The sequence below is a fragment of the Ammodytes marinus genome (assembly GCF_949987685.1).
Source record: "Ammodytes marinus genome assembly, chromosome: 13".
NCBI classification, from domain to species: domain Eukaryota; kingdom Metazoa; phylum Chordata; class Actinopteri; order Uranoscopiformes; family Ammodytidae; genus Ammodytes; species Ammodytes marinus.
Genome location: NC_137217.1, coordinates 14,956,785 through 14,982,459, shown reverse-complemented (window position 1 = coordinate 14,982,459; position 25,675 = coordinate 14,956,785). Strand labels below are relative to the sequence as shown.

Sequence of the window (25,675 nt, the reverse complement as noted above, 5' to 3'; positions counted from 1 at the left end):
GATGCAGCTCCCAGTTTAGTAGAAGGCATCTTACTCGACTAAAAGCCTATGAAAATGAATTTCATTGCAGCTGGCAGTTCATTTGCATTGCATTCATTTCATGTTCCTTTACGTTCCTGAATCAGAATGTAAATTAAATCGACGAAAAATACTAATGCGTTCTTAATTGTCTTAATGAAGGGCGTTCATAATTACAGCAGCTCCTTTCATTATTGAGATAATTAAATTATTTTGCTCAGTTCTAATTGATTTTCTCAACCATTCTCTTGATAACCGCTTAGGAGCAGATTCCACAGAGCAATGACATTTAGGGTAAAATATTTCATCTTTTCATGATGAGGGTACTGTAGTACTTGTCATATTACGAATAAACCTCTTCTCTACGTAGTGATAAATCAGAGCACAGGCACACAGTTAGACATGATTTTCTATATTTGATGGAGGAAAACCATCTTCCCTCCTAAATCACGGATTTACAATCTTGTGATAACTCAAATTCAACCAATCCTGGCACAGTTACAATAAAATACTCAATTTGACAATATTTATGTTACCCTGTTTATTGAGAAGGATATAATTAAACCATAAATCAACAAACCACATATAAAGTTTTTTTTTTAAATTGTGAACAACAAGGAGCAAGTCATAAGTCACCTGGCTATTGAATCCTAATGCTGTCTGAAAAGTGTGTAGAATTTGTAAAAAACGGTCCATTACCAAAAACTGGAAAAGCTGTTCAGATTTATACTCTTAATCTGCATCTGCTTCCATAAAAGATTTACTGTTAAAATAGTTTGATGTTAAATGAACAAATGTGTTAATGCAACTTGCAACTTGTTAGGATGTTATGCTTCTCTTATATTTTTAATTTTTTTTTTTAAGATATTTTTTTGGCATTTTTATGCTTTATTGATAGTGTAGAGACAGAGTTGAAATGGGGCAGAGAGGGGAGTGACATGCAGAGAACAACCGCGGGCTGGAATCGAACCCGGGTCCGCTGCTGGCCGAGGCCCATGGGGGGGACGCCCTACCAACTGAGCTAAGGGCGCCCCCTCTCTTAGTTTTTTTGATCAGACAAAGTAAGCCATTTAAATGGTCACCTTGGACTGTTAAATCATTTTTTCAGTATTTTCTGATTATTTTCTATAGATAAAAACTATGAATTGAATAACCAATAAAATAATAGTCTCAATATCTTAATTAATATGATTAAAATGATAATTCCTTTTCGCCTCACTGCCATGCTTGCAATTACTTTTTGATTAACCTGTGATCTTGAGAAGATAAAGTCAGTTTTCTCAAGATCATGAGATATTTATATGGAACTTGAATTATATTATAAGCAATAAGCGGAAACACACTTTTGTTTTCTAGTTGTCATGAGAAAATGAGCTATCACAAGATAATTAACTCGTTATCATGAGATAACAGCATTAAGAAATAATTGCAAACACATTCGCTCTCGTCTTCTGTACTTTGAGACATTTGCTATTAATCATAATTTGGCCAATTTTAAACTATATTTTGTTGAATAAAATGTTGCCTGTCTTAACACTACAGTTGAGTTGGTCCTCTTTTGTTTAACTGTAAAAACAAAAACAAAGACAATATGCTGCAATTTACTACGGCAAAGGCAGGGAAGAAAGTGATGAATGTGGATGTCAACAATGCGGGATTAAAAATACCTAAAAACCTCGGCTTTGCAAGAAATGTCAGTACAGAAATGCACCTGACATTGGTTAGACCTTGAGGATACACACATTGTGTTTTGGAATGTGGCACTGAATGTAAACACAGCTTCTGTTTATTGATCATTAACACTCCACAGGGCACCTGTCAAGTCCTGAGAAGCGCCTCTATATTCTGTTTGTGTCTTTGTTCATGCAGTGCCCCTGTTGTCTCCTGGAAACCTACGTGTGTCAGAGGAGTGGTACAACCGCTTCAGAGTCACCTGGGATCCACCACAGTCTCCTACAGTGGGTTACAGGATTGTCTACCAGCCCATCAATGGTACACACACCGACACACACAAACACCCACCGACACAGACACACACCGACACACACACACACACACCCACACCCACACAAACACACACACACACCGACACACACACACACACACACACATGCTAATACCTAACATTATTTGGATCAAACAGTAATCCAACAATAAGCCCTTAGAGATGATTTTTGAACTGTAGAGATTGTGGAGATTTTTTGTCAGTGTTTTATTTTTGTGAGGAGTTTTCTAATGTACAGCTACATGTATTACAGTCTGTATATCCATTCCACTACACAAGTATACCTCCCTGAATCCATATACAGTATACTGCACACACTTACACGCTGAAGCACTGCAAGACAACTGTTGGTTGTCAAGCACAAGAGTATTTTTTGTGTTTAGTGTGTGCTTTGCCCCATGGACACAGGCTCATCCAAACATACTAATCCGCTTGGTAAGGGAGGACCCACCAGCAACCACCCTGTGACAGGCAGGCACATAGTAGCCGCAGAACAATCTGCTCTCAGGGTGTTTTGGCTTTCTTGATAGCGACATCCTAGTCTTTATTTTTAAGAAGGAACTTCATGGAAGACGTCCTCGACGCATAGCTGAAATAAGACATAACCCTTCCTCGTTTATTTATTGTCTTGAAACATCATCAAAAGCCTATTTTCACTGTTCAGCTGCTTCTCCGATGCTAATTGTTTCATCCTTCCAAGACAGGTCTCCAGTTTTTATAGTTTCCATGTCTGTTATTACTCATCCAAACACAATTACTGTGTCTCTGAGGAGCCAGCTTCAAACTGACAGGCATGCATTCATCTGATTTCAGGAATTAAGTTGAAGGGAAATATGTTTTTTCTAGGCGTCTGTTCTAACAGGGAAAACTTGCAAATGCCTTCATGTATGCACACACACACACACACACACACACACACACACACACACACACACACACACACACACACACACACACACACACACACACACACACACACAGTCTGTTTCCTATTAGTGGTCCGGTGGGTAATGTGTTGTGAAGATAATTGCTGCTCCTCCTTTATTTATCTATTTTTAAATTTTTCTTCCTGTATTGGTTTTGATGCATTATATGCTTTTTTATTTAGCCCTTTATTACATGAGTGCAGGATTGGTATTATTTTATTAAGTCCAATGTTGTTGTTTGGAAAATCTGCATTAATAAAGTTTGTTGTTATATGCTCTATTTGTCATATGGAGGCATGCAGGAGTGTCTTTGTTTAGTGCAGTCAGCTCCTGTTTACAGTAGTAATGGAAACTATGCCACGGTTGAGCAATGCTTTTTGTGTGAAGGAATGTGAATGAGGAAGTCTGTGTATTTGTATGAGAAAATTGTCATCCAGTGCTAAATTTCCCACTCTATATTGCAAGTAATTTTTTAAAAGAATGATTTCCGACGGAGGCAGACAAAGGCAGCTTCTCATTTCTGGCTCAGCAGCTGCTGATTTTGAGCAACTGAAATGACAAAAGAGGAACTCAAATGTTCCCCACATGGCTCCATGCAATGTACCCTGGTGAAAAACTGTGGCTAAAGCTGCATGTACAGTATGTATCATTAAGAAACTCAGCATGCTCACCAGTTGATGTCCCAATTAGAAAACATGGAATTAGAAATGTAACTTGTATTGCAGTTTAGAGCTAGTTAGGATGTATTCAAAGTACGATGACAAATGTAAAATCAAACTTATAAGAATTCTAATGTTCTAAATAGCTTTAAGAATTTGGAACATGTAATGATATCTCACAATATGGAAACTGGATTTAGTTTATTGTGTGTATGTGTGTGTATGTTTTATTTTATATATTTTTTTATATAATTACTCCTCTCATTCTTTGTCTCACTCTTACTTTGCAGTCTGTGCTTATGTTGATGTGTGTGTGTCCTTTCTTAGTTCCAGGACCAGTTTTGGAGTCAACAGTGCGTGAAGATGTGAACTCCAAGCTCCTTCTGAATGTCCTCAGTGGGACAGAGTACAGTGTTCAAGTGACAGCTTCCTACCCTTCAGGACAAAGTGAACCACTGCTGGTGAATGCAAAGACATGTAAGCAGCATTATAACACATCTGAACGCTTTGTTATACTGTATATTGTATGCCTCTAATCAAACTTTCTTCTCACGTGACTTTGTAGAAACAGATATTATATATTAGCATGACTGTGAGCACAAGAGGCTCTCGCTTTTTTCTTCTAATAAATAAAGGGGGGTTTATGGATCCTTAAATGTAATTTTAGCTTCTTTTTTTTTGCAATTATACATTTGTATCAGACAAGGAATATTTAAACTCAGTGTCCATATTTGTAATTTCCAGCTGAAGTTATTTATTAATTGGGATGCGCCCAATTTCCCTTGGTACACTGCGTTCATTGTCGGCTTTCCACCATGTGTGCCAACTGGCATGTTTACACCAATAAATTACACAAACCAACATGTGGCATAAAAAAAGTAATTACTGGCCCCTTGAGGACCTTTGAAATACATAAAACTGTTTCCTCCAAAATATGAAGCTTTACGTAGTTTGTATTGAGGTTCTGGCACACAGTAAGGATTAGCTTTCATCAGCTGCCCTGAAGGGTGATCTGTCAATCTGGTCTCAAGACATTTTGTAGAATGAGCACTGTGTTGTAAAAATTCAAATAATGTTTTTCTAGTAGAATGAAGAAATAGTTCCCTGGAAACACAACGTAGGGGGATGAGGTTGCGAAGGCAGATGGGTGCAAATATTTGGCTTCCATTTTGGAAATTAACCTCAGCTTACTCACACACTCATATGGTTTGACTGATTGCATACCTTCACTAAGGTCTGGTTGTATTCTCAGTTTCAGCGCAAATGCAAATCCTGTGCAAACAAACCAAATCAAGTTTTTTTGGAATAAAATGGCAGCTTTCCTTTTTATTTTATGTTACATGAACACATGGATATCTATACATGATTACACATGTCTGCATAGTTGTGTTGAAATTAGGGATGGGGCCGATCCGATCCAGTATCAGTATCGGGTCCGATATGGCCGAAATCTGCGTATCGGATATCGGACTGACAGCTCCGATATTTAAAAAAAAAATTAAAAAAAAATTATTATTATTATTTTTTTTACTATGAAAGAGCGAACGAGCCGTGCGAGCATGCGCCGACGTTCGGTGGAGGGAGAGAGGACACCACTTTCTAATTTGACATACAGTACATATCAGTTTGTTACCCAGTGAGCTAACCAAAGCTAACCCAAGTCAAGGAAGTGGAGAGACTTCTGCTCTGTGACAAATTCTACTATGTAAAATACAGCCAGAGAGAGGAAGACTGTTTAGACAAACACACCACCACATATTCTAGTGGGGCAGAAGTGATCATTGAGAAGGATTTTTTTTGTATGACTATAATTCTGCCTATATGTATTTGTGTATATTTCTTGCTCTTTTAAATTAGAATTGCTTAAGCCTTCCTAGCTTTACACATAACATCACCACCATCAAATTTTTTTATAACAATTATGATATCGTATCGGACAGTATCGGTATCGGCCGTTATCCAAAACCCAGATATCGGAATCGGATCGGGACTAAAAATATTGGATCGGTGCATCCCTAGTTGAAATGTACGTCATGTGAGTGCATGCAAGTGTGCATCTTGTATGACTATGTAGGGGAGAACGGGGTAAGTAGGCACACTTTTTACTCTAGTGAGAATTGCTCATCACCAAAACATCTGTCAATAGCCATTCCTACATTAAATTGAAGCTTAAGGTGTTGGCTAGAAATGTGTGTCTCTCTTTTTTTCCAACTTATTGTAATGAAGAAGTAATTTACCATCAAAGACACTCTGACACATTGTGACAACCAACCCCATCAAGGGGTCGGTTGTCACACACTATGGGGTTGTTTGTCACAATGTTATCTTAATGGGAAAAATCTTAAAAAGAAGGCAAGGAGGCAGAACCAAATTTGAATGTTTAATTGCATTGTCAAGTTGACAAATAGGCCTACATAACGTTCTGTAGCCTTGGCAGCTGGTCTAGTTTGGGATGCACTGGGTTGTTTTGATTTTGTTGCCCTTTTTTCTTTTGCTTGCTAGCTGCCTTTTCCTGCTCTATTCTTTCCTTCTCTGGGGTGTCAGTGAGGATACAGCTTGACAATTCATTTCGTTATTGGGTTCCTTTTCTGGCTGCAGCCTTGAGATAACATGTGACAACCAACCCCCCAAAAAATTTGACGACCAACCCCAACTTGAATTTCTTGCTAGCATCAAGGCCAACAACCATCTGACAACTAATTAGCTTGCTAACCACAATCTAAACTATAGTTTACCCTTCACACTTTCTGAGGGTAACAAGTGTTTTGTTATAAACCCATTGTGTAAAAGCCTAGAAGAAAAATACTGAGAAGCAAAATATTTTGAATTTGACATGAAAAACACAAAACATCCTCTCACCTGAAATGCAGCTGTCTTCCTCCAAGGAAGTCTATGTATGTGACCTCTGATCCCAATTCTGGACCTTTTTTATATCAACATTTCAGAGCTAGCGCGCTCTGGTGGCGAGATATAACGAATGTGGCATCCAACCCATGTGACAAATTACCCCGTTCTCCCCTATGTGAGAGATTCTGTGCATGTTATTGCATATTATTGAGTGAGATGATGGGTTGTCACTAGGGGTGGGAATCTCTTGGCACCTCACGATTCGATTCGATTCCGATTCAGAGGTCAACGATTCGATTCAAAATCGATTTTCAATGCATCTCAATGCAAAACATTTTTTATGTACATACCCATGTGTGATTTTCAAAAATATATTTATATACACATCTGAGTGTGCTACTCAGAGTTTGCTAATCACTTCCTACTTTTGTGATGATCATTAAAGACAATCAACAGATGAATTGCCTTCTCTAATATTGTTTTAGAGAAAAGCTTTTCTTGTCACAAATATGACTTTCTATGAACAGTGCAATAATCAATGCAGCTTGTATTTCAACACAATATGGAAGTATGTAAAAACAAAACATTCAGTTTTATTTTATTTCTAATCCCGTAAATCACTTTCTATAGGATTTCTATTCTATTATCTATTATTTTCTATGTCATTTCAACACATTATACAAAAAGTATGGCTTGGAATTCAGCTCTCATACAAAAACGTAAACAGAGATAAAGCCGGTGTAGGTCATGGGTTTGCTGCTCTCAGCCCTTTTGTAGCCACGTTTGTAAACAACTCGCACATGTGTGGTGTGCATGCGCAATGGCGCAGGAAGTACTAATATAAAAAATATAAAAAATAAACGATTATTAATTTATCTGAATCGATTCTGAATCGTTCGAGAGAGAATCGCGATTAATCGGAGAATCGATTATTTTTCCCACCCCTAGTTGACACATGCATTATTCACTGGTATTTAAAATAAGGCAACCGCCATATGGTCCCAGCATAAAATATCCATTTACAGGCATAACAGCCAAGTTTATTTTATGCCATCTGCAAATTCTGTTAACAATGGGAAAAGGGGAGAGAAAGACAGGGATAACGAGGAGAGAGTGGGTCCTGGGAGGTTTGCTTTGTACACTGAAATCTCACCACCAAACAAGCTTCAGAAATTTAAATGGCTGTTGATGTTTTGCATTTTGCTGCATCATGCCTCAATGTTTTCTCCAGAAGACAGATAAGCACCAAGCTTGACTAATTTACTTTATTTAATGATTTGTTCTAACATCTATCTAACAGAATGTTGTCATCGGTTTTCACATGTTTTATATGAGTATATTCACAGTTATACTCATATAAAACATGTGAAAACCGATTGTTGTGCTGATGGATGGGTGAATGGATAGATGGATGGATGGATAATAGATGGATAGATTTATTGTAGTCTGCTATGAGCACACTAGTTTTTTTTTTGTGTGTGTGTGTGTGTGTGTGTGTGTGTGTGTGTGTGTGTGTGTGTGTGTGTGTGTGTGTGTGTGTGTGTGTGTGTGTGTGTGTGTGTGTGTGTGTGTGTGTGTGTGTGTGTGTGTGTGTGTGTGTGTGTGTGTGTGTGTGTGTGTGAATCAGTAAAAAATAAAATAAAAATATATATATATATATTTTTTTTTTGAGCTGAATGTGGGCCCCGGATCTTCGAAGGCCCTGAACAATGCCATAAAAAAAAAAAAAAAATTGACTGGCTCATGATAGGCCCCTGACCCTTGCAAGGCGATCAGGGGCCTGCGCATGACTAAGGCATGTGTGCGTGAACTGGTGGCGAAAATAAACGCAGCGATGTTTCTATGGGGATATTTAGCTGTACAGATATAAGTGCTGGCAAAGCTAGAACAGTTTAAGACTCCACATCACTGTGGCAACACAACCTATCTATCCGCTCAGAAAAAGTCTGATAAATACATGAGAGTGATGGCCCAGGCAAGTTTCATTCAGTAAGTTTAAAGAAGTGCCACACTGTTACTGTCTTTGAAATGCATTTAGACATTTTAAGGGGAAAACACATTGTATTTATTATTTCAACTATTGAGTTATTTGTAGAACAGCATGCTAGTGTAGGACAAGAAGATTGATTTTCTGAATTTTCAATGCTGCTTTATTTTTATGTTTTAAATTGGGAAAGACATGTTCCAAAACGACCAATAACCTTTGTATTTAAAAATAAATCAAGCAAGTAGGCTAATAATAACTATTAATGAATTATAGGCTATCGCATCACAGTAGGCCTATTGTCCACAATAATCACAGCCCCCCATCCATAAAGGAACTTTAAAAAGTTGAATTTGCACTTGTTGTGCATACACAAGTGTATGGTCTATCATTTGTATTTAGTGTGTCTGCATAGCATTGCACCAAAACAGTAGAAGTTTTCTTTAATTTGTTTTTTGGTAAAATTTTACCGGCACATAGCAAACAAAATTGCACAACTGTAAGGTCAGCGTCTGTTGTATTCAAATAAACAGTTGTTTATTTCTATAGTGCGCATTGGCATCTTTGAGCAAAATACCCCCAACATTTTCGCCACGCCTCCTGTGACCCTGGCCAGTGACCACCTTGACTAAGACATTTTCTGGGGGAAACACTGGTAAAAGTAATGATTTGGTCATTCCTCAAATAAATGTATTGTGGAGTTGTCTGGCTCAGAGAGCCATGTGTAATGTAAGACCGCCTTTCAGGGGGCCCATCAGGACTTTTTGTATTGGGGCACAGAATTTGGTGCTACGCCCCTGTGTGTGTGTGTGTCTCTGTGTGTGTGTGGTTGCAAATTGAACAGCAGTTGGTCTCACATGAAAACAGAATGTTCCTGTAATAAAGAAATAGATTTTACATTGATCTTTCTGTCGTGTTTTTATTTTATCTCTCTGTCTCTCTGTCTCTCTGTCTCCAGTGTTCCTCGGCATCTCTGGCTTGTCAACTTACCAGGTACGCCCCAAAAGCATGTGTGTCCAATGGCAGCCTCTTCTACATGCAACATCATACAGAGTCTCCATTCAGTCTACACTTAGTAAGTACATTTCATGTTAATGAGTTTACATTACAGTGTTTCTATATTATTGTTATCCGTGCGTGTGTGAGTGTTTGCCAGTTTTGGTTTCTTTTCTCAAAGGTTGTGAAAGATTTGTGCTCATTTATTTCATTAATTTAGCTTGTGACACCGGACTCTTCAAGCAGTAGAATTATTGACTTATCTGTTCTGAATACAATTTAATGGTAACTCTATAAACTTTAGCTGCAGTAAAAAAAAATAAAAAATTTAAATTGTTCAAGGTTTTCAGAAACAGGCAGGACGTCCTGGACACAGTGAACAGCTGTTCCCACTAATGTTTCTGTGTGTACCTTCAGCCATCCCAAAATGTTTCAGCATTATACGTTGTTAGAAAGGTGTTTGCCAGCTTAGTGACTGGAATACAATTCAGTCAGTAAATCAAAAGTTTAACTAGAGTCGTGATATTTGGTGAAGTGGCTGGATTGAACTCCAAACTCTGATATATGTTTCCTTATAGATTTACAAGTCTGTCCTCATGAAAATGTCTCCTCTGTTTTATTAATAACACAAAGATGGATCAGCTCAGGACTCTCTCTGTGGTTGTTTGGCGTGTTCACGTGTGATTCGGTTACATAAGCCTTCCACAATCATCTGGATACATATTAAAGGCCTACTTCACCGGTTGGAATATGAAGGTGTATTGAACTCGGAGATCCTATTTAGTATAAAAAAAATCGGATCATCCTAGCCTGAGAAAAGGCAGAAAGAGTGTTTTATGGTCTCACTGTCTAACCCTACAGTTTCCTTACTGTGACATCACAGTAAGGGTTAGGATTAACAGGACAGCTGGGCCAAGGGAAGACTAAGGGAAGATTGAGGGAAGAAAAACCTCATTCATTATATTATAATAGTTATTTTATAATGATAGAACGCTGGTTCCGTATGGGGGAAGTATTCCTTTAATATTGAGAGATCATGTGCTTATATATACCTACCTTTTTCTGCAAACAGAGAGATTTATGAATATCCTTTACAATGCAAACCAAAGCCATGTACAAATAACAGAAATATATGACACTTATTTCCTCAGAGGCTCATATTAAGCGACACAGGAGGAAACCGCTTAGAGAATTGTTCAAGTCATAGTGTCAGAATCAAAACTAATAAAGACAAAGGATTACGACCTTTAAAAAGCAGTTGAATGAACAGCTGATTCAGTTAATACATGGAAAAATAGGAGCCAGATGAAGAAAATAATGTGTGAACAAAGGGAAGGAGAACAATGAAGAAATCGAATAGCACAAAAATGTATCAAACATGTTTTTATTCCAATCACTCAACAGAAGAAAAAGATCCAGCTAAACCTCACCTTTGTTGTTTTTTTCCCTTTACTTTGTGTCTATAATATAAAACCTGTGTTCAATTTGTCCCCTTGACAAGAAAGTATGTTGGAGCTGGTTCACTCTCAGTGAACAGTTCCAAGTTCAACTTTTATTTGTATTTGTCCTCAGAGAAGCCCTGGTTGTACAGCACAGGTTCATGTTGAATTTACAGAAAAAAACACAGTTCAAAAAGCGACAGCATTCTTGATATTTTTCTTTATAGCAGTTGCCACTATTTTGTTTGCATTATTCAACCCCCTAAAAGCCAATATCATGAAGTAAGGTTTTACTTGGTGTATGGACCTGTTGACACTTGGATTTCTGCCCATTCATTCCATTATTTACCTCTGCACAAGAAAAACTTTTCTTACTAAAAACGTAGTTTATTTTCTTAGACTTCACTGCGTATTGAAAGGTCACGGAAGCAGAACCAGATGCAGTGGTGATGGGTTTTAGCTTAGACAAACACATCTGAGATTGTGTTGAGAGATGCATGGCAATCCAGAATGTATACTCAATACTTCAATAAGTGTACAACATGCATCAGTGTTTAGTAGATAAGGTTTTCAAAACAATGCTTCTGTTGCAAAAAATAGATAAATCTCCCCTCTGTAAAAGAGCTTGCTTTTATTCCTCCTGTTCCTACATTTTAAGTTTTACTTTCAAAGAGAGACTAAAAGTAGTTTTACATTTTGAGAAATATACTTATTTGTTTTCTTGCTGAAAAGTTAGATGAGAAGTTTGATGCCATCCTCGCGTTCGAGCATAAAATAAATATGTAATTACATGAATGAATACAGCTACCTACGAGACGATAAGCTTAGTTCTCTCCAGGAAGTGACTGCAGCAGCCACAAAAAAAGTTACAGCACATAACTTTTACCTTTTAACTCTTTTTTATTCACAGCTTTAAGTAATTATTCCCCCCTTTTGGACAGATAGCTGTTATCCACTGATAACAGTATTGATGCTAAGTTAAGCGTATCAGCCTACAGTTCTAGCTTCCTACAGATATGAAAATTATATTGATCTTCTCATTCATCCTTCCAAAATGTTAAGGTATACCTTTAAAATAAACTTCCAGTGTTAAATCTTATATCATAGAAGTCTAATTGAAGATAGTCTGCAAAAAGTGAAACAAATTAACTTTTGACATGAGCTAAAATAGCCAAATAATACATTTATTCCACTAATTCTATTCAATGCCAATCATCATTTGAACTCTCTTTTGCTTCCATTGGACTGTGTCAAGTTGGATTTACCTGGACAATAGGTGTGTGAGTAAGGCGAAGTATCTCCTAGTTAAAGTATCTTATGTGAGAAAAGCCTTGATCAAATGTTAGTTCTGTGTTACAATGGATTTACTGGACGGGGTTCCAGTAGATGACAGGAGTTTAGTAGTGGTTCAAATAAAATGGAGGCTACGGTGTTGGCTGGTAAATGGAGAGATTAGAGACATGAATAAAAGTGCTTCTACTTGACAGAAATGTGCATTAAGTGATGTGTGTGAGCATTTTACTGCCGTTTACCGTCAGAAAGAGAGAGGTTGAAAAAGGGGAGGAAGATGTCTCTCTTTCATCTTCCCTCCCTACTATAAATTTCCATTTTTCTATGTCACTCCCTTCCCCTCCTGCCTGAGCTGAGACTGGATGCTTTAGCTGGAGTTTAGAGATTTTGTTTTAAAGCATGCAGAGCCGACCAGCTGCTTAAACACCTTTTCAGATGGGAGAGTCTCTGTGACAGCTGTTTCCCTTAACTTTATTATCTATGGCTTTTTCCTGTGTGAAGTAGGAGGAGCTAGTGCGTCACCTTTCAAAATGAGAGACACATTAGTAAATAGAATTGGACTAATACAACTGACAAATGGCAGCTATAAGTGCATGTGTACAGCTAGATTCCAGTTTGTCCCTTTCAGGCTGCCGACACAAGTTCACTTTCTTTCTTTTTTGTGATGCTGTTCCTCTACAGTTTTTTTTTAAATGAACACATTGAAAGTGGTTGCAGTCTGCAATTCAAAGGAAATTGTAAATAAATAAATAATGTGATTATTTTTATTCTTCACTGGATATAATTATGTTTTCCGACTTACATGTTGTTGTATGTTTTTTTTATTTTACATTCATATATGATAAATCTGCTAGAACTAGGATCTATTTGATTTATTACAGAAGATAAATAATATTGGCCCTAAATCCTGTTCTGTTACACCAAAAAAGTATTAAAATAAGCATTTTGTAAGCGATAATGTTAAATTTGTACATGTTTCAGATACTAAAAGTTGATGCATAGTTTTCAACTTTAAATTTCCTAGAAGATCTGAGCATGTCTGTGTGGGGTCGTGAATGATTGCGGCTTCTGTGCTTCAGCAGCTACTCCTTTCATTTGCCCTTAAGCAAGGCACTTTGCAACCAGACTGCTCTTAACAAAATTGCTTAGTGTCCAACTCTGAAAGAGAAGGATTATACTTAGCAGCTCCCCAGTTTGAATATATGAAGTGGAACATAGCAACAAACAAAAAAAGAAGAATGTGCCCTGTAACTCCAATTCTTTGGAAACAGGAGCTTAAGAAGGATCAGTTTGTTGGTATTTCATTGGAATTGATCTAAACCTTGTTTATTCTAAATCATTTTGTGTTTACTTGCAGATGGTCAGAAGCAGGAAGTGAGCCTGGGAGGGGGCGCTTCTCGACAATGCTTCTATGACCTCACTCCCAGCAGCCAGTACCAGATCAACATTCACACTGAGTTGCAGGAAATCGAGGGACCTTCTGTCTCCATCACCGACATGACGCGTATGTTTCAAATGTTTTAAATATTGTTTACACATGCACGACAATGTTCTCATGTACGCCATTGCACCCAGGACATTTTTCATCCACATATTTTTAACAATTTCTCATCCACTGGCACTGATCCACTAATGTCTTTGTTCTTTGTCAATTTTCTTCTCATATCTAATTTCCCCCTATTAATCATTAAAGTCTCTTTTTACCTGAAGATAAATCTTTATATCCCCTCCCTTGAAGCCACCTTCTGTCGTGCATCTGTCTTCCCTCTACAACTTTCTCCTACACACACAGCTGCTGTTGCAGTTCATTGGTCAGCTGAGGAGCTGAGATGAATTGCACAGCTCAGGGGCCCAGGAATGCTCAACTCACAATCAGGGTTATATGGATGGATGGTTAGAAATGGTTGCAGAAACACACACACACACACACACACACACACACACACACACACACACACACACACACACACACACACACACACACACACACACACACACACACACACATACACACACACACACACACACACAGATTCCACGAATGATCCACACAGCTGTGTAAACTGTATATTGAAAAGGAAGCGCTACAAGTGGATTTTTGCAACAGTATAGGCAAGTGAAGCAAATCTTCTCATTGTGTAAAATAGTCCCTTAGAGTGCTGAATTATTATATAGGTATTATATTACATTATTCGATAAGAATTGCTGATGCATTCAAATGTAACCAGAATTTTAGTGATGTAGCTAATTTCAACTGCAATTTTATAAGATGATCACATCCTTTATACTGTGTGTCAAATCTGCAAAGTGACTTATGGTCACACAACTGTACTGGAGTTAAAATAACATACTTCCATAAAATGGATGTATGTAGCATACAACAAGAATACTATATTCTTATTGTATGCTACATACATCCATACTTATATGTAAGACAGAGTAACTAAGAGCTAAATTGTACTTCAATGCAATACTAGTGCTACTACTACTACTACTACTATTACTAGCTACAGTGAATCAACAGTCAGTAGGCATGACATCAACAACTGTAATGATGTGGTCCTTCAACATGAATCACTTAAAGCGGCAACGAGTAACATTTAAATATCTTTTAAACAGCCTCATGTTTCCTCTCATAATCATAAATGACCTTTAACAGCAAACGAGACCATCAGTGCAAAGAAAGACGTTTTTATATAGTTTTTATTACTGCATTTGATCTGGTCGTACACCCAGTCCGATTTTCGGTTCACGCGTGCATGCTCTATGGTCACATATCCGTATTGGTCGCAGATTTCAGTGTGGCGCAGGAACGTGAATTGAGAAGCCTATGGCTCTAGGTGAGGGAAGGGGAGCGGGAGCCTTGTTTGAGACAGTTGTTTGTAGTCATAATGACTGATAACGGGGCTGAACCATCAAAGAAAAAAAAGAAAATGCAATGAAGAAAAGCTAGAAGGGAGAGTGATAGGCGGGCGGGAGGGCGTTGCCAAGCAACGTATACACAATTTCACGGAGCGAACCTAGACTGCAGTGTTTACTCCTAAATGAATGAGCGGTAGCCTACTAAAACAGTTTACTTTGCCTCACCAGCATCATCAGATGACCATTATTCATCTGAAATAGTCATTATTTACAACAACATAAACACATTACCTCATCGTGATCCATAGACTACTAACTAACTGCCATCTCACGGACACGGACTCGTTCAGCTACGTGAGAGGTGACAATGCATCAACTCATTGCAATCAGGTGTGTTTAGCACTTACTGGCATTAGTTGAAGCTGTGTCACTAACCACTCTCTGGAAGCCGAAAAGAGTCCGGTGCCCTCACACTTTCAACACACGGACACGCACCATATTGCTTCCTGATTATTTGAATCTTGGACTCCCAGCACGAGCTAGAAAACAGCTGGCGTCGTAAAAATACTACCGCTTTTGTTCAAAGGTGTCACCAACGTGCCGACTTACTCGTAGTAGCTTTAAGTGTTCAGTGACATTTGCCACAATGAACCGCCAAATCTGCACGCTCTACAGCAAAATTCATGACTGAATGAAATACATCACTAACTTCTGTCACCAACAAGTTACCTTGGGAACTGAAGAAACTTCAGTTAAGATCATTTCACTACTTTTTTACACTATAATTTTATATTTTGCGTTTTCCAGATGATTGACCCTGGGCTGTTTTGATTCTGGTCAGACAGATTCTAGAATGATGAAAATAGTACTTTTGCTGACTCCAAAAAAGAGACAGAAGAAAAGACAGATTAATAGAAATAAAATAGAAAGATAAAATCAGATCGTTATAGCTCAGTTATTGAAAGAAAGATAGAAAGAAAGCTCAGCAGCTGGATTGCTTGTGTATTTAAAATGTAAATAAAGATTTCCCCAGAAAACTTATCTCTAGAACAGGTCAAGAACCAGCTGTTGGCAGAAGGAAATTAACAATATAAAATATGTATATAAATCGTGTGTGTGTGTGGTCACCTGATGATGGGGCCACTTGTCACTGCCATTGTGATTGATGACCTTATCTTGTTTTCCTCTGTGTGTGTGTGGTGTATCCAGTGCCAGCACCCACTCAAGCTCCGACTGATCCTCCAACCACAGAGCCCCCTCCCACTATCCCGCCTGCCAAAGAAGGTTAGCCACATGTGCATCAAACACAAAAACACACCGTTCTTTAATATTCTTCTAGTGTCATGTGTCATCTGATTACCTTTTTATGGAAACTGTAGTCATATTACACATTATCACTTATTGAAATGCATTTTTAATTTAAATTATACAAATTTGCAGGAACACATAAATGCAGAATTTGTAATGTCTATGTTTTATGACGTCAAATTAATTATGTAATATGGTTTTGTTTGGCATCCATCTTGTTTGTTTCACTGTGTATTTAAAAAAGGCAGATGTTATAGGAAGCATGTGTAATGTATGTAAATGTATTAACTTTGATGCACTTGAAGCGTGTGTCACGGTCAGGGTTTGTCCTGGCAGAGACATGCTATCAAATGCGATTATGCATTACGGGATTAGGATGGAGGGCAAATCTGATTTGGACATTGCTATGTATAAAAATATACAGAGCAGTGGTTGTGCTCTTAATATTAACACAGGAAACGAGAGAGTAACTATTTTACGTCACTGTTTACTCTTTGAACAACTTTTAGCTGTGTTTACTTTGAAAACATCAGCAGTGACTTGGAAGGAAATTTGGGGATTTGGAGGGGGTGGGCCTATTACATAACCGGGGATAAGGTAGGCTGCAGCCCAATCCAAAATAAAGAAATACTACTCTTATCCTGGTTTATTATGTTATTAACCTGAATGTTTCTGTTTAGACCCAAAACACCACGGCAATTTGTCCATCTACTAATCAGAAACACGGCACACTGGCTTACTAAACTTAATGCCTAATGATTATCCTTTACTTTAAACCTTGGTCAAACTGTAACTCAGACTGCAGTAATAAATAACTCGTGAAATAGGACAGGCAAAATACTTGTCTTTTACTGTGGGGGATTTTTCTAAATGGCCCTGAAAAGCCTGGAATGATTAGGAACAAAAGGGTACAAGTTCACAGTACAACCCTCCTGCTCCTACCCAGACGGTCCCCCTCCTCTTTTCCTGTCTGATGAGCTCAGGTAAAATCCACAGACATGAACCGACACACCTGCTGAGCCCGTCTGCAAGCATCTCTGTCTCAGTTTCTAACCTTTGTCAGGCCGATGCATCTGTCTGTAATGACGCCGGGCAACCTTTTAGTCGGGACAGAACCACAAAGACAGGGGAGAGAGAAAGCCAAGGTGCATGTGTCTCTGTAAAAGGGAAGACAGACTACACAGCACAACAAGAGAGATGGCAATACTGTTTTCCCCAATAGTCATGCCGATAAAGCTTTTGGAATTGAATTGAGAGAATCGAAGTGATGGGCAAGATGAGAGACACGGTTAGAAACAGTGCTGCAGACAGAAGTCAGAGGGGAGTAGACGGACAGAAAGCCAAATGAGGAAGACACTGCAGTAGCAACAGACAGAAAGATGTGATGAGTGGCAAGGTGTTCAAGACAGATATAATAACACAGACAGAGAGTGAATGTTAAAGTGTCAGTGTCATATCATCACAGCTTTTTATCAGTTAGCCACGTAAAACCCTGTAATCAAAACATTCTCCGGCTGGCCTTTAACTTGACATTCCTGACAAGCATGAGAGTTCTACTTATAAAGCTCATTTACATTTGTCTTAACCTATAACAATGACGCCAGCGATTATGTAGACTTTAATTTGTTTTCAGTAACTTTATTTTTCTCTCCTCTCCTCTCCTCTCCTCTCCTCTCCTCTCCTCTCCTCTCCTCTCCTCTCCTCTCCTCTCCTCTCCTCTCCTCTCCTCTCATAAACAGTGTAGATTTGGTTAATGCTTTCCCCCGGCTTTAAAAGAGGTTGACTTGGCCTGACTGAGTAGAATAAATGAAAAAGGAAAAGTCAACGTTGGACCTGTTTTAATGTTTGAATGGGCAGCTTATGGAAGGAGCAAGTAATACAAAAAAAAACACTTAGCAGATTTTTGTGGTAAAATAAGTTTGAAAGTCAGATTTGGATAGTATACTTATTTACTTTAATATTATAAACTCTACAGTGTGAACATTCATCTGAGGAGCCAGCCTTTACATATTTACCCTTTTGCAGCAGATGGATATTTACAGAGATTCATAATATGCATATTTACTCAGTCTGAATATATGAGACAGTCAGTTAAAATTCAAGTTGTGCTTTTTCCTCCAATGACCTTCAATCTGCAAAATGTATTATTAAAATGCAGACACAAAATAACATTCTCACTAAATCCATAAATCTCTCTTCTCTGTCCGTCTAGTGTGTAAGGAGGCCAAGGCGGACCTGGCATTTCTGGTCGACGGTTCCTGGTCCATTGGAGACGACAACTTCATGAAGATAACGCAGTTCCTCTATAGCACCATGGGATCACTGGATCTGATTGGACCAGACGGCACCCAGGTCAGTCATGAGTCACAACTCAAACTTAAATAAAAAAATTACAATTTTTATTAGTAAGCTCACACTTTAACCCCCCCTTTCCTAGATGCATCATTACATAGGGAAAGATTTCTGAATTATAAATGCAAGAGTTCAGTCTTTTGGTTAAGACTGTTGAGTAATGTAGCAGTTAGTCTCCTTGGATTGCTGGTATTCACATTTAGGACCACTTGTGGTTCTTGTGTCTAGTCTTAGTGTCTGTGCTGGTGAAAATTGCTGTCTTGCCAATATATACAGCGCAGTGTTATAAGTTAACCAATAGAAATACAAAAAAATAAAAATTTTCACTGGCTTTGGAATTAATTTCTTCTTTCTGTAATTTTTCTTCTGACAAAATTCTTGCTCATGGGATACTGAATGTAATGCAGATGCTTTAGGTCATAGCCAAAAGTCGCCACACTGAAAACCATAACAATGATGAAACAAGAGACATTACGTATAATAATGTTATCTCTAGGTAGGAAGGAACCCACTCACAGAAGAGAGTGTTTGTATTAACATACTGTATTTGTTCACTTTCAAATATGTGTTTGTGGTACAACCTCCCTAAAATGAAATATCACGTTGAATCTGCAGTCAAGTTTTTTTGAAAGCACAGCACAAGGTACAATCAAATTCACATATGGCTCAGCGGGTAGGGTGCAACATTAAGTCAAAATGTTGACTTAATGTCTGCGACATTGTCGCAGTGGTCCCGGGTTCGACTACGGCCCATACCCTTTGTTGCATGCCCCCCCCTTCCCCTCTCTCTAAAATTCAGTTCTGCACTACAAAATGAAGGTGAAAAAAACACCGAAAATATCTTCAAAAAGATAAAACAACAACAATGTTCATGGTGTAGTGATTACCCTTCCAATAGAGGCTCGAATCAAGGGTTCGAATCCGGCCCGGGTTGTTCTCTGCATGTCATTCCCCTCTCTGCAATGTAATTTCTGTCTCTCAAAACTGTCTTATAAAGCAAAAATTCCCCAAAATTATCTAAAAATAAATAAATAAATATCCCCCTAAAACCATTTCTCCCCAAAGTCCCACTGTCCCTCAACCTCCATATACCTCAACCTGTTTGACATCCCACAACAAAAGTGAAAGAAGAAAATTGTTTATTTTCCGTTTTTATATATGAAACTAGTCTTAATCCATTCAGTAGATTATAAAATAATAGAGACAAGATTGTGTTCACTCATAATGACAGCATTGTTCAGGGTCTATATGTAGCCAGCTGGCCATTCCTTAATTTTACAGTCACGTCAAAAAATATTGACGTGACTGACATTTGCTCAAATTATAAGTCTGAAATCTGATTTTACTGTTGGTCCTTTTGACACATGTAGACTATGCTCATTTATTTGTTTGAGGAAGGCTGCTGCTGTAGGCATTAATTGATTCTGAACAACCCCCAGTGTTCTTCTGCTGTCCCTTGACAAATCAGCAATACCACGGCCTTGAATCTATTGAAAAGTTAAGAGTCAGGAGGAGGAACTTTAAACCCTAATTAGTCAATCCGTACTTTCTATTAAATACTTCTTCTTTTTTGGGGTTGCTTTGTTTGCAGTATTCAAAATCTTTGTTTTTTGCCAGAAAATAGTCCTTTTCTGGTGAGAACCTTGGTCTACGTCTACATTCAGTAAAAGCTGGGAGTAAACATGAGATGCCTCAAGCAATGTCTAAAACATGATCCCCTTGAGCCACCATGAGCAATACTTTGGCTGACGTTAAAGTGAATATTACCATCTTCACTGTGTTTCTCATTTGTCAGGTTCATCAATAGTGATGCCAGGATCACACCAGTAGTTTTCTATTTTCATTGTGAACTAATTTCTTTGTGATTCTTGCCTGGGCTGACCCCCCACTGTGTCAGCAGAGCTCAGCTGCTCCATCTGTCACACTGTAGAGGTGCTTGCTAAACCTTTTTCTTTCATTTGTGTGTACTGTCTGCTGTTAAACAGTTTGCTTCCCTCACTGCACCACACAGCCCTCTGGCAGTAGTCTAGCAAGAGCAAAACACTGGCTGTAATGTGAGAGAGTTGGCTGTGCAGGAATGTCAGAGTTGGCTGGTACATGTAGTCCAACCTGAGCCAACAACAGCACCATTAGCAGTCTGGATGTAATGATAGAGTAAGCCAATTAGATGGATGAAAAATCAGATTAGGGAGTTTGGAGTTATAATGTGTGTATATATTAGTGCATTTTCACCTCAAGACTTCAATAAAGTAAGGCAGTTTTTTACAGTTTGAGTTTTCCCACATGTAATCAGTGTGAAAAAAATATTGAGACCAACCACACTGACCTGGTTAAACACCTCACTTGTTACACCTTGGCTTCTTGTGGACAGTCTAATTCCTACAGTATTCACTCTGGGGCTGTTTAAGGCCACCACATTTATGTAATTATAGTATTTCCTTCAGCAAACAAAGGCAGCATCTGTTTCACACTGTTGTTGCTGCTGTTCAGAATGAATGCAGAAATTGTAGGTGCTAATGAGGTAGGCTTAAGTGGTTTTTGGATCCAAAGCACAGACATTTGGCTTCATTTCACACACATAATGCCACATAAGCTGCTCGAAATCATTTGGATTCCCTATTTTCATTTTGGAGAAAGCAGAGAACATACATTTCAGCGATTTGACTGACATGAGTGTGAGCAGACGATTACCTATTTATTATTTTTCGTCTTTCCCCTCAAAGCAATTCCAAGGGTCCACAAGATTAGGAGTATAACGTTGTATAATTTGATGTGCACTTATTTCATATAGCTTTCTGTCCACATCTCTGCAGGTGGCCATTGCTCAGTTCAGTGACGACGCTCGGACAGAATTACAGCTGAGTTCCCATGGCAACAAGGAAGCGCTGCTGGAGGCGATTCAGCAGATCACATACAAGGGAGGAAACACCAAGACAGGTCAGAAGAACAGGAGTAGTTACATTTCATGCAGCAAATAGAGGTATATTATAATGTCAGGTTATTACCTCTTGACAAAACAGTCTCACTAAATGGACCATTAGTTATCTCTGCAGATAGAGTTCACCCATTATTGAATATATAACATTTATTGCGCACCTTAAGAACTGCTTGTCCATGCTGGCTTGAGGCCGAAAGCTTATTCTTAACCTGGTTACATCCAAACTTTAGTAGTGAGATGTTATGCTTCTCCCGAAGGTCAAAAATGAACTTAAAACTTCAACTTCACCAGAGCCAAACTTGATAAGCATACTTGAACAAAAGCATGTTGTGAGACTATTTTTATGAAAATGCCGGCTTACACCAATTTTAAGGACCCTTGTTGAAACTATCCCATACTGCAGAGAGGAGAGACTTTAATGTAGGGTTATGATGCACATCACACAGCTTGGGGATGTCAATCTGTTGCAACATTCCTGCGGACGTGTCCAGCTTTACCACTACAACACAAGTGGTAAGGTAACGCCAGCTGTTCACAGGACTCTAACTCTCCTAAATCCTGGGTCAAGGCTCAGTGTCTGTTCAAAATAATTGTGTCCTTGAGCCTTTGTACCAGCTCCGGGGCCCCATCTTCTCAACGCTTTATCCCTTTCTCCCCTCTTCTTCACTTCTCTCTTTCTTGTTGCCTCTCCTCCATCTTCTCTGCTCTCTTGCCAACCCTCTGCAGTGCTATCCTCCCTCACTTTGTTGTCTCTCGTCCAGCTTTATCATTGTTTTCCTCCTTTTTTGTCCCCTACTTTCATCTTCCACTTCCTCCCCTCTCTATATCCCAGAGCTCTCGCTTCTTTTCCTTCTCCCCTTCTTATTCCCTGCACTTGCATCCTTCGTTCTTTTTTTTTGTCCATTTCACCCATACCCCTTTTATACACATACATCTACTGTACTGTCTTAAATCTTAACAGGTGGCGAATTAGCTGACAGAGCACTGCGTTTGTGTGTGTGTGTGGTCTCCACAAGAACAGAAAATAAACCGTGAAATTTCATCTACCACACACAAAGAGAAAGTGGAGGCAGCGAGCTGGGCTAGGCTCGTGCTCACAGACTCCCAATTTCTCCGTCTCCCTCTATCTCTTTGTCTCTCACCCACACACACTCAGCACGTGCTCATACCTCAGCGTAGAATTAATCATCAGTAGCTCAAACATAGTGCCTGTTTCTTAGGGCTGTCCTTATTTCCACCAGAGAAACCCACACAGCGTATTATATCTACTTACAGGTATATTTAGATTATATTGTATTTCATATGATGAAAGTCCTTTATTATATGTATTTATTAAAGAGGACCTATGATGCTTTTTGACTTTTATGACCTATAAAGGTTGTTATGATGATTCATAGTCATGCTTAACCATACTAAATTATCAAATAATGATTTACATGCATTTTGACGTATTCCCTGCTGACCGTCTGGGGTGTCTGTGCAGAGCACTAAACACTATTCTAGCCAGTCGAGAAGTCACGTCTTCAAAGCGGTCTACCCTTTCATAATTTGTGACGTCGCATAAAAATTTGTGACGTGACCACGCGGATGTTTCCATGTATGGTAATGCTGTCACTACCCTGTTCGCGTCTGCCTCGCGCCCTTATAGGTCCATGCTCGTGCTTCCCGCCACTGAAAGTGTTCCGGAAGGAAGGTAACCAATCACAACGGAGTGGGGTTTGCAAGAGGGGGGGGGGGGAGGGTAGCGGAGATGGCCGATGCACAGGCGGAGGGAGCGGAGATTGCCGAAGCACACACACTCAAGTGTTGACAGGACGTGCTGGATCGCCAAAATAAGAGAAAGAGCTTCCCGAAAATCTACATAGTTTTCTGTGATGTGATTCGTGTCAGGTTGCTCTATAGCAGTGTAAAACAAGAAATTAAGACCAGAAAAGTAGTATAATAGGTCCTCCTTAACAAAAAATAATCAAACATATTTATTTAATTTATTTATAAGTCAGCTCTTTTTTACTGGTACTTTGTTTTCGTAAGCTTCTTTTATGATCCTTTGTGAATTTGAGCACCAAGCTATACAAGCACTATTCTATTCTACGCAAACGCACATATACCTTACCCTCCTTACTTACATCCTACCCCTCTGGTCCATTTACAGGTGGATCAGTTTGTCTACCTTTCAGTTTTGAGGCTTGCATTACAACCTTAAAAGTTTTGTTTGCGCTCCAAACTCAAACTATTCCCTTTTCCTATCCTTAAAACCTCAACTTGTCCTCAGAGACACCACTAGGCCCCCTCACTGTGTCGAAATCCCCCAAGCCCTAATAGTGAGCCTTACTGCCTGTTTAACCCTCAGCCTCTGGCAGATGCATCTGTGTGATTACAACTGTTAGCCAAAAAGCCCCACAGCTTCAATGCTTTTTAAAAAAAAATTTAACTGTAGTTGGCTAGCTTACTTTTCTTCCTTGTCCTAAAACCTTTGGCGTCAAGCAAAAAACAATGACATTTAATTTTTTTAATTTGTAGATCCACAATAAAGTTAAATAGCTTGTATCAGTTCCACAGAGGATTTTCTTTGTTCTGGATGATATTAGAAAGTAGATTACGTAGTAGTTTTCTTTCTCTGACAGTCTGCAAGAAAGCAGCTTAAGGGGAAGAATACTTTGCTTGATGGCCCAGCAGGGGTTCAAGAAAGAGGGACAGCTACTTATTATTCTGAGCCAGATCCTTCTCATAAGCCTTTTCCCCATACCCATTTTATGAACAATACTATATGTAAATGATGATGCTTTCTTTAAGTCTGTTTTTTTCCCAATGTCAGTGCCTTGTCATACGAGGAGTGTGAGGGAAGAAGATCATGTGGAGGATTCAGGGCACTGAAGCTGATGTTTTGGGTTTTGGCTTTTCACTATGCATTTATTCATTAATGTATTAGTGTGACTGGCTTAGTGAGTGAGTGAGTGGTTTAATGTAGTTCCAGCTGTAAAAGTCTTTGTCCCTGTATTTACAGGGTATACAGTATATATATATATATAGTTTATACTGTATTTACTTTACAGTATTTATTTATATATATATATATATATATATATACTGTATAGTGACTGTGTGTCTTTTGAGATTGATTTTCATCCTCTACGTGAGTAAATTTGCTAATCCCTGACTCTGTATATTCTGATTTACGAATCGTGAATAAGTGTGTGTGTGTGTGTTATGACTTTTATTAATTTTATTTTACAGTAACATATTCACACATTAGATGAGTCAAGAGTGCTTGACCTTTTTCTAGGATTTTACGTCCGCAATCGGATATCTTCAATTGTAGTAACGCAACTGTGTGAGATTTTCAAGGTTTATGAGTCTGTAATGAGCTCAGGGCTGAATGTATGAATGGCCCATGAATGAGTTTAACTGATACTAAAAGTCATTGCATAATTTCAATAATGCATTTGTTCATGAACATTTCTAAATCATTACTTGGAATCCACTGTAATTTGACAAAGATTAGAGGATTGTATTGCTCCATCTGTTCATAATAACTAGGGCTGTCAAGCGATTAAAAAAATGTATCTAATTAATTACAGGCTCTGTGATTAATTAATCTAAATTAATCACACACTTATATGACACTTTTATGCCTGTTTATAAACAACTGTAGGCCTCTAGGCTACCGTTCGTCTCTCTCTCTGTCTCTCTCTCTCCGTCTCTCGTAACTTCTGTCTCCTCCCCTCAGCCAGGCTTCTACATTAAATATATTTAGGAACTACTAGCGCCGAAAGAAAAAAAACAAGCAGGCTAAATGACGCACACACACACACACACACACACAAACAAAGGAGGAAAAAAGACAGGCATATGCTAGGAAGAGTGAGAGGGGGCGGGTGTCCGTTGAGACGATCGCAACTAGCAAACAAAAGTGAGACACGAGGAAGATTGAGAGATAGGCCTACTGTTTTGAACCTACATTGTTAATTAGGCACCCACTAAATCAATAATGCACAGACACTGCGAGAATAACATAAGACGTATTCCTACCTTCATGTTTATTTGCCCGGAG

General features: G+C 38.6%; 1 protein-coding gene across 1 annotated transcript in view; it reads left to right on the top strand.

Moving 5' to 3' along the window:
* The window catches only part of col14a1a (collagen, type XIV, alpha 1a), a 133,530-nt gene that overhangs the window by 56,262 nt on the left and 51,593 nt on the right, over positions 1–25,675 (top strand). Inside the window, exons 21-27 of the mRNA XM_080040000.1 lie at positions 1,888–2,010; positions 3,936–4,085; positions 9,398–9,514; positions 13,522–13,668; positions 16,236–16,310; positions 18,547–18,686; positions 21,500–21,623. Coding sequence (XP_079896126.1) covers positions 1,888–2,010; positions 3,936–4,085; positions 9,398–9,514; positions 13,522–13,668; positions 16,236–16,310; positions 18,547–18,686; positions 21,500–21,623 — 876 coding nt within the window. The remainder of the gene's footprint in view (positions 1–1,887; positions 2,011–3,935; positions 4,086–9,397; positions 9,515–13,521; positions 13,669–16,235; positions 16,311–18,546; positions 18,687–21,499; positions 21,624–25,675) is intronic.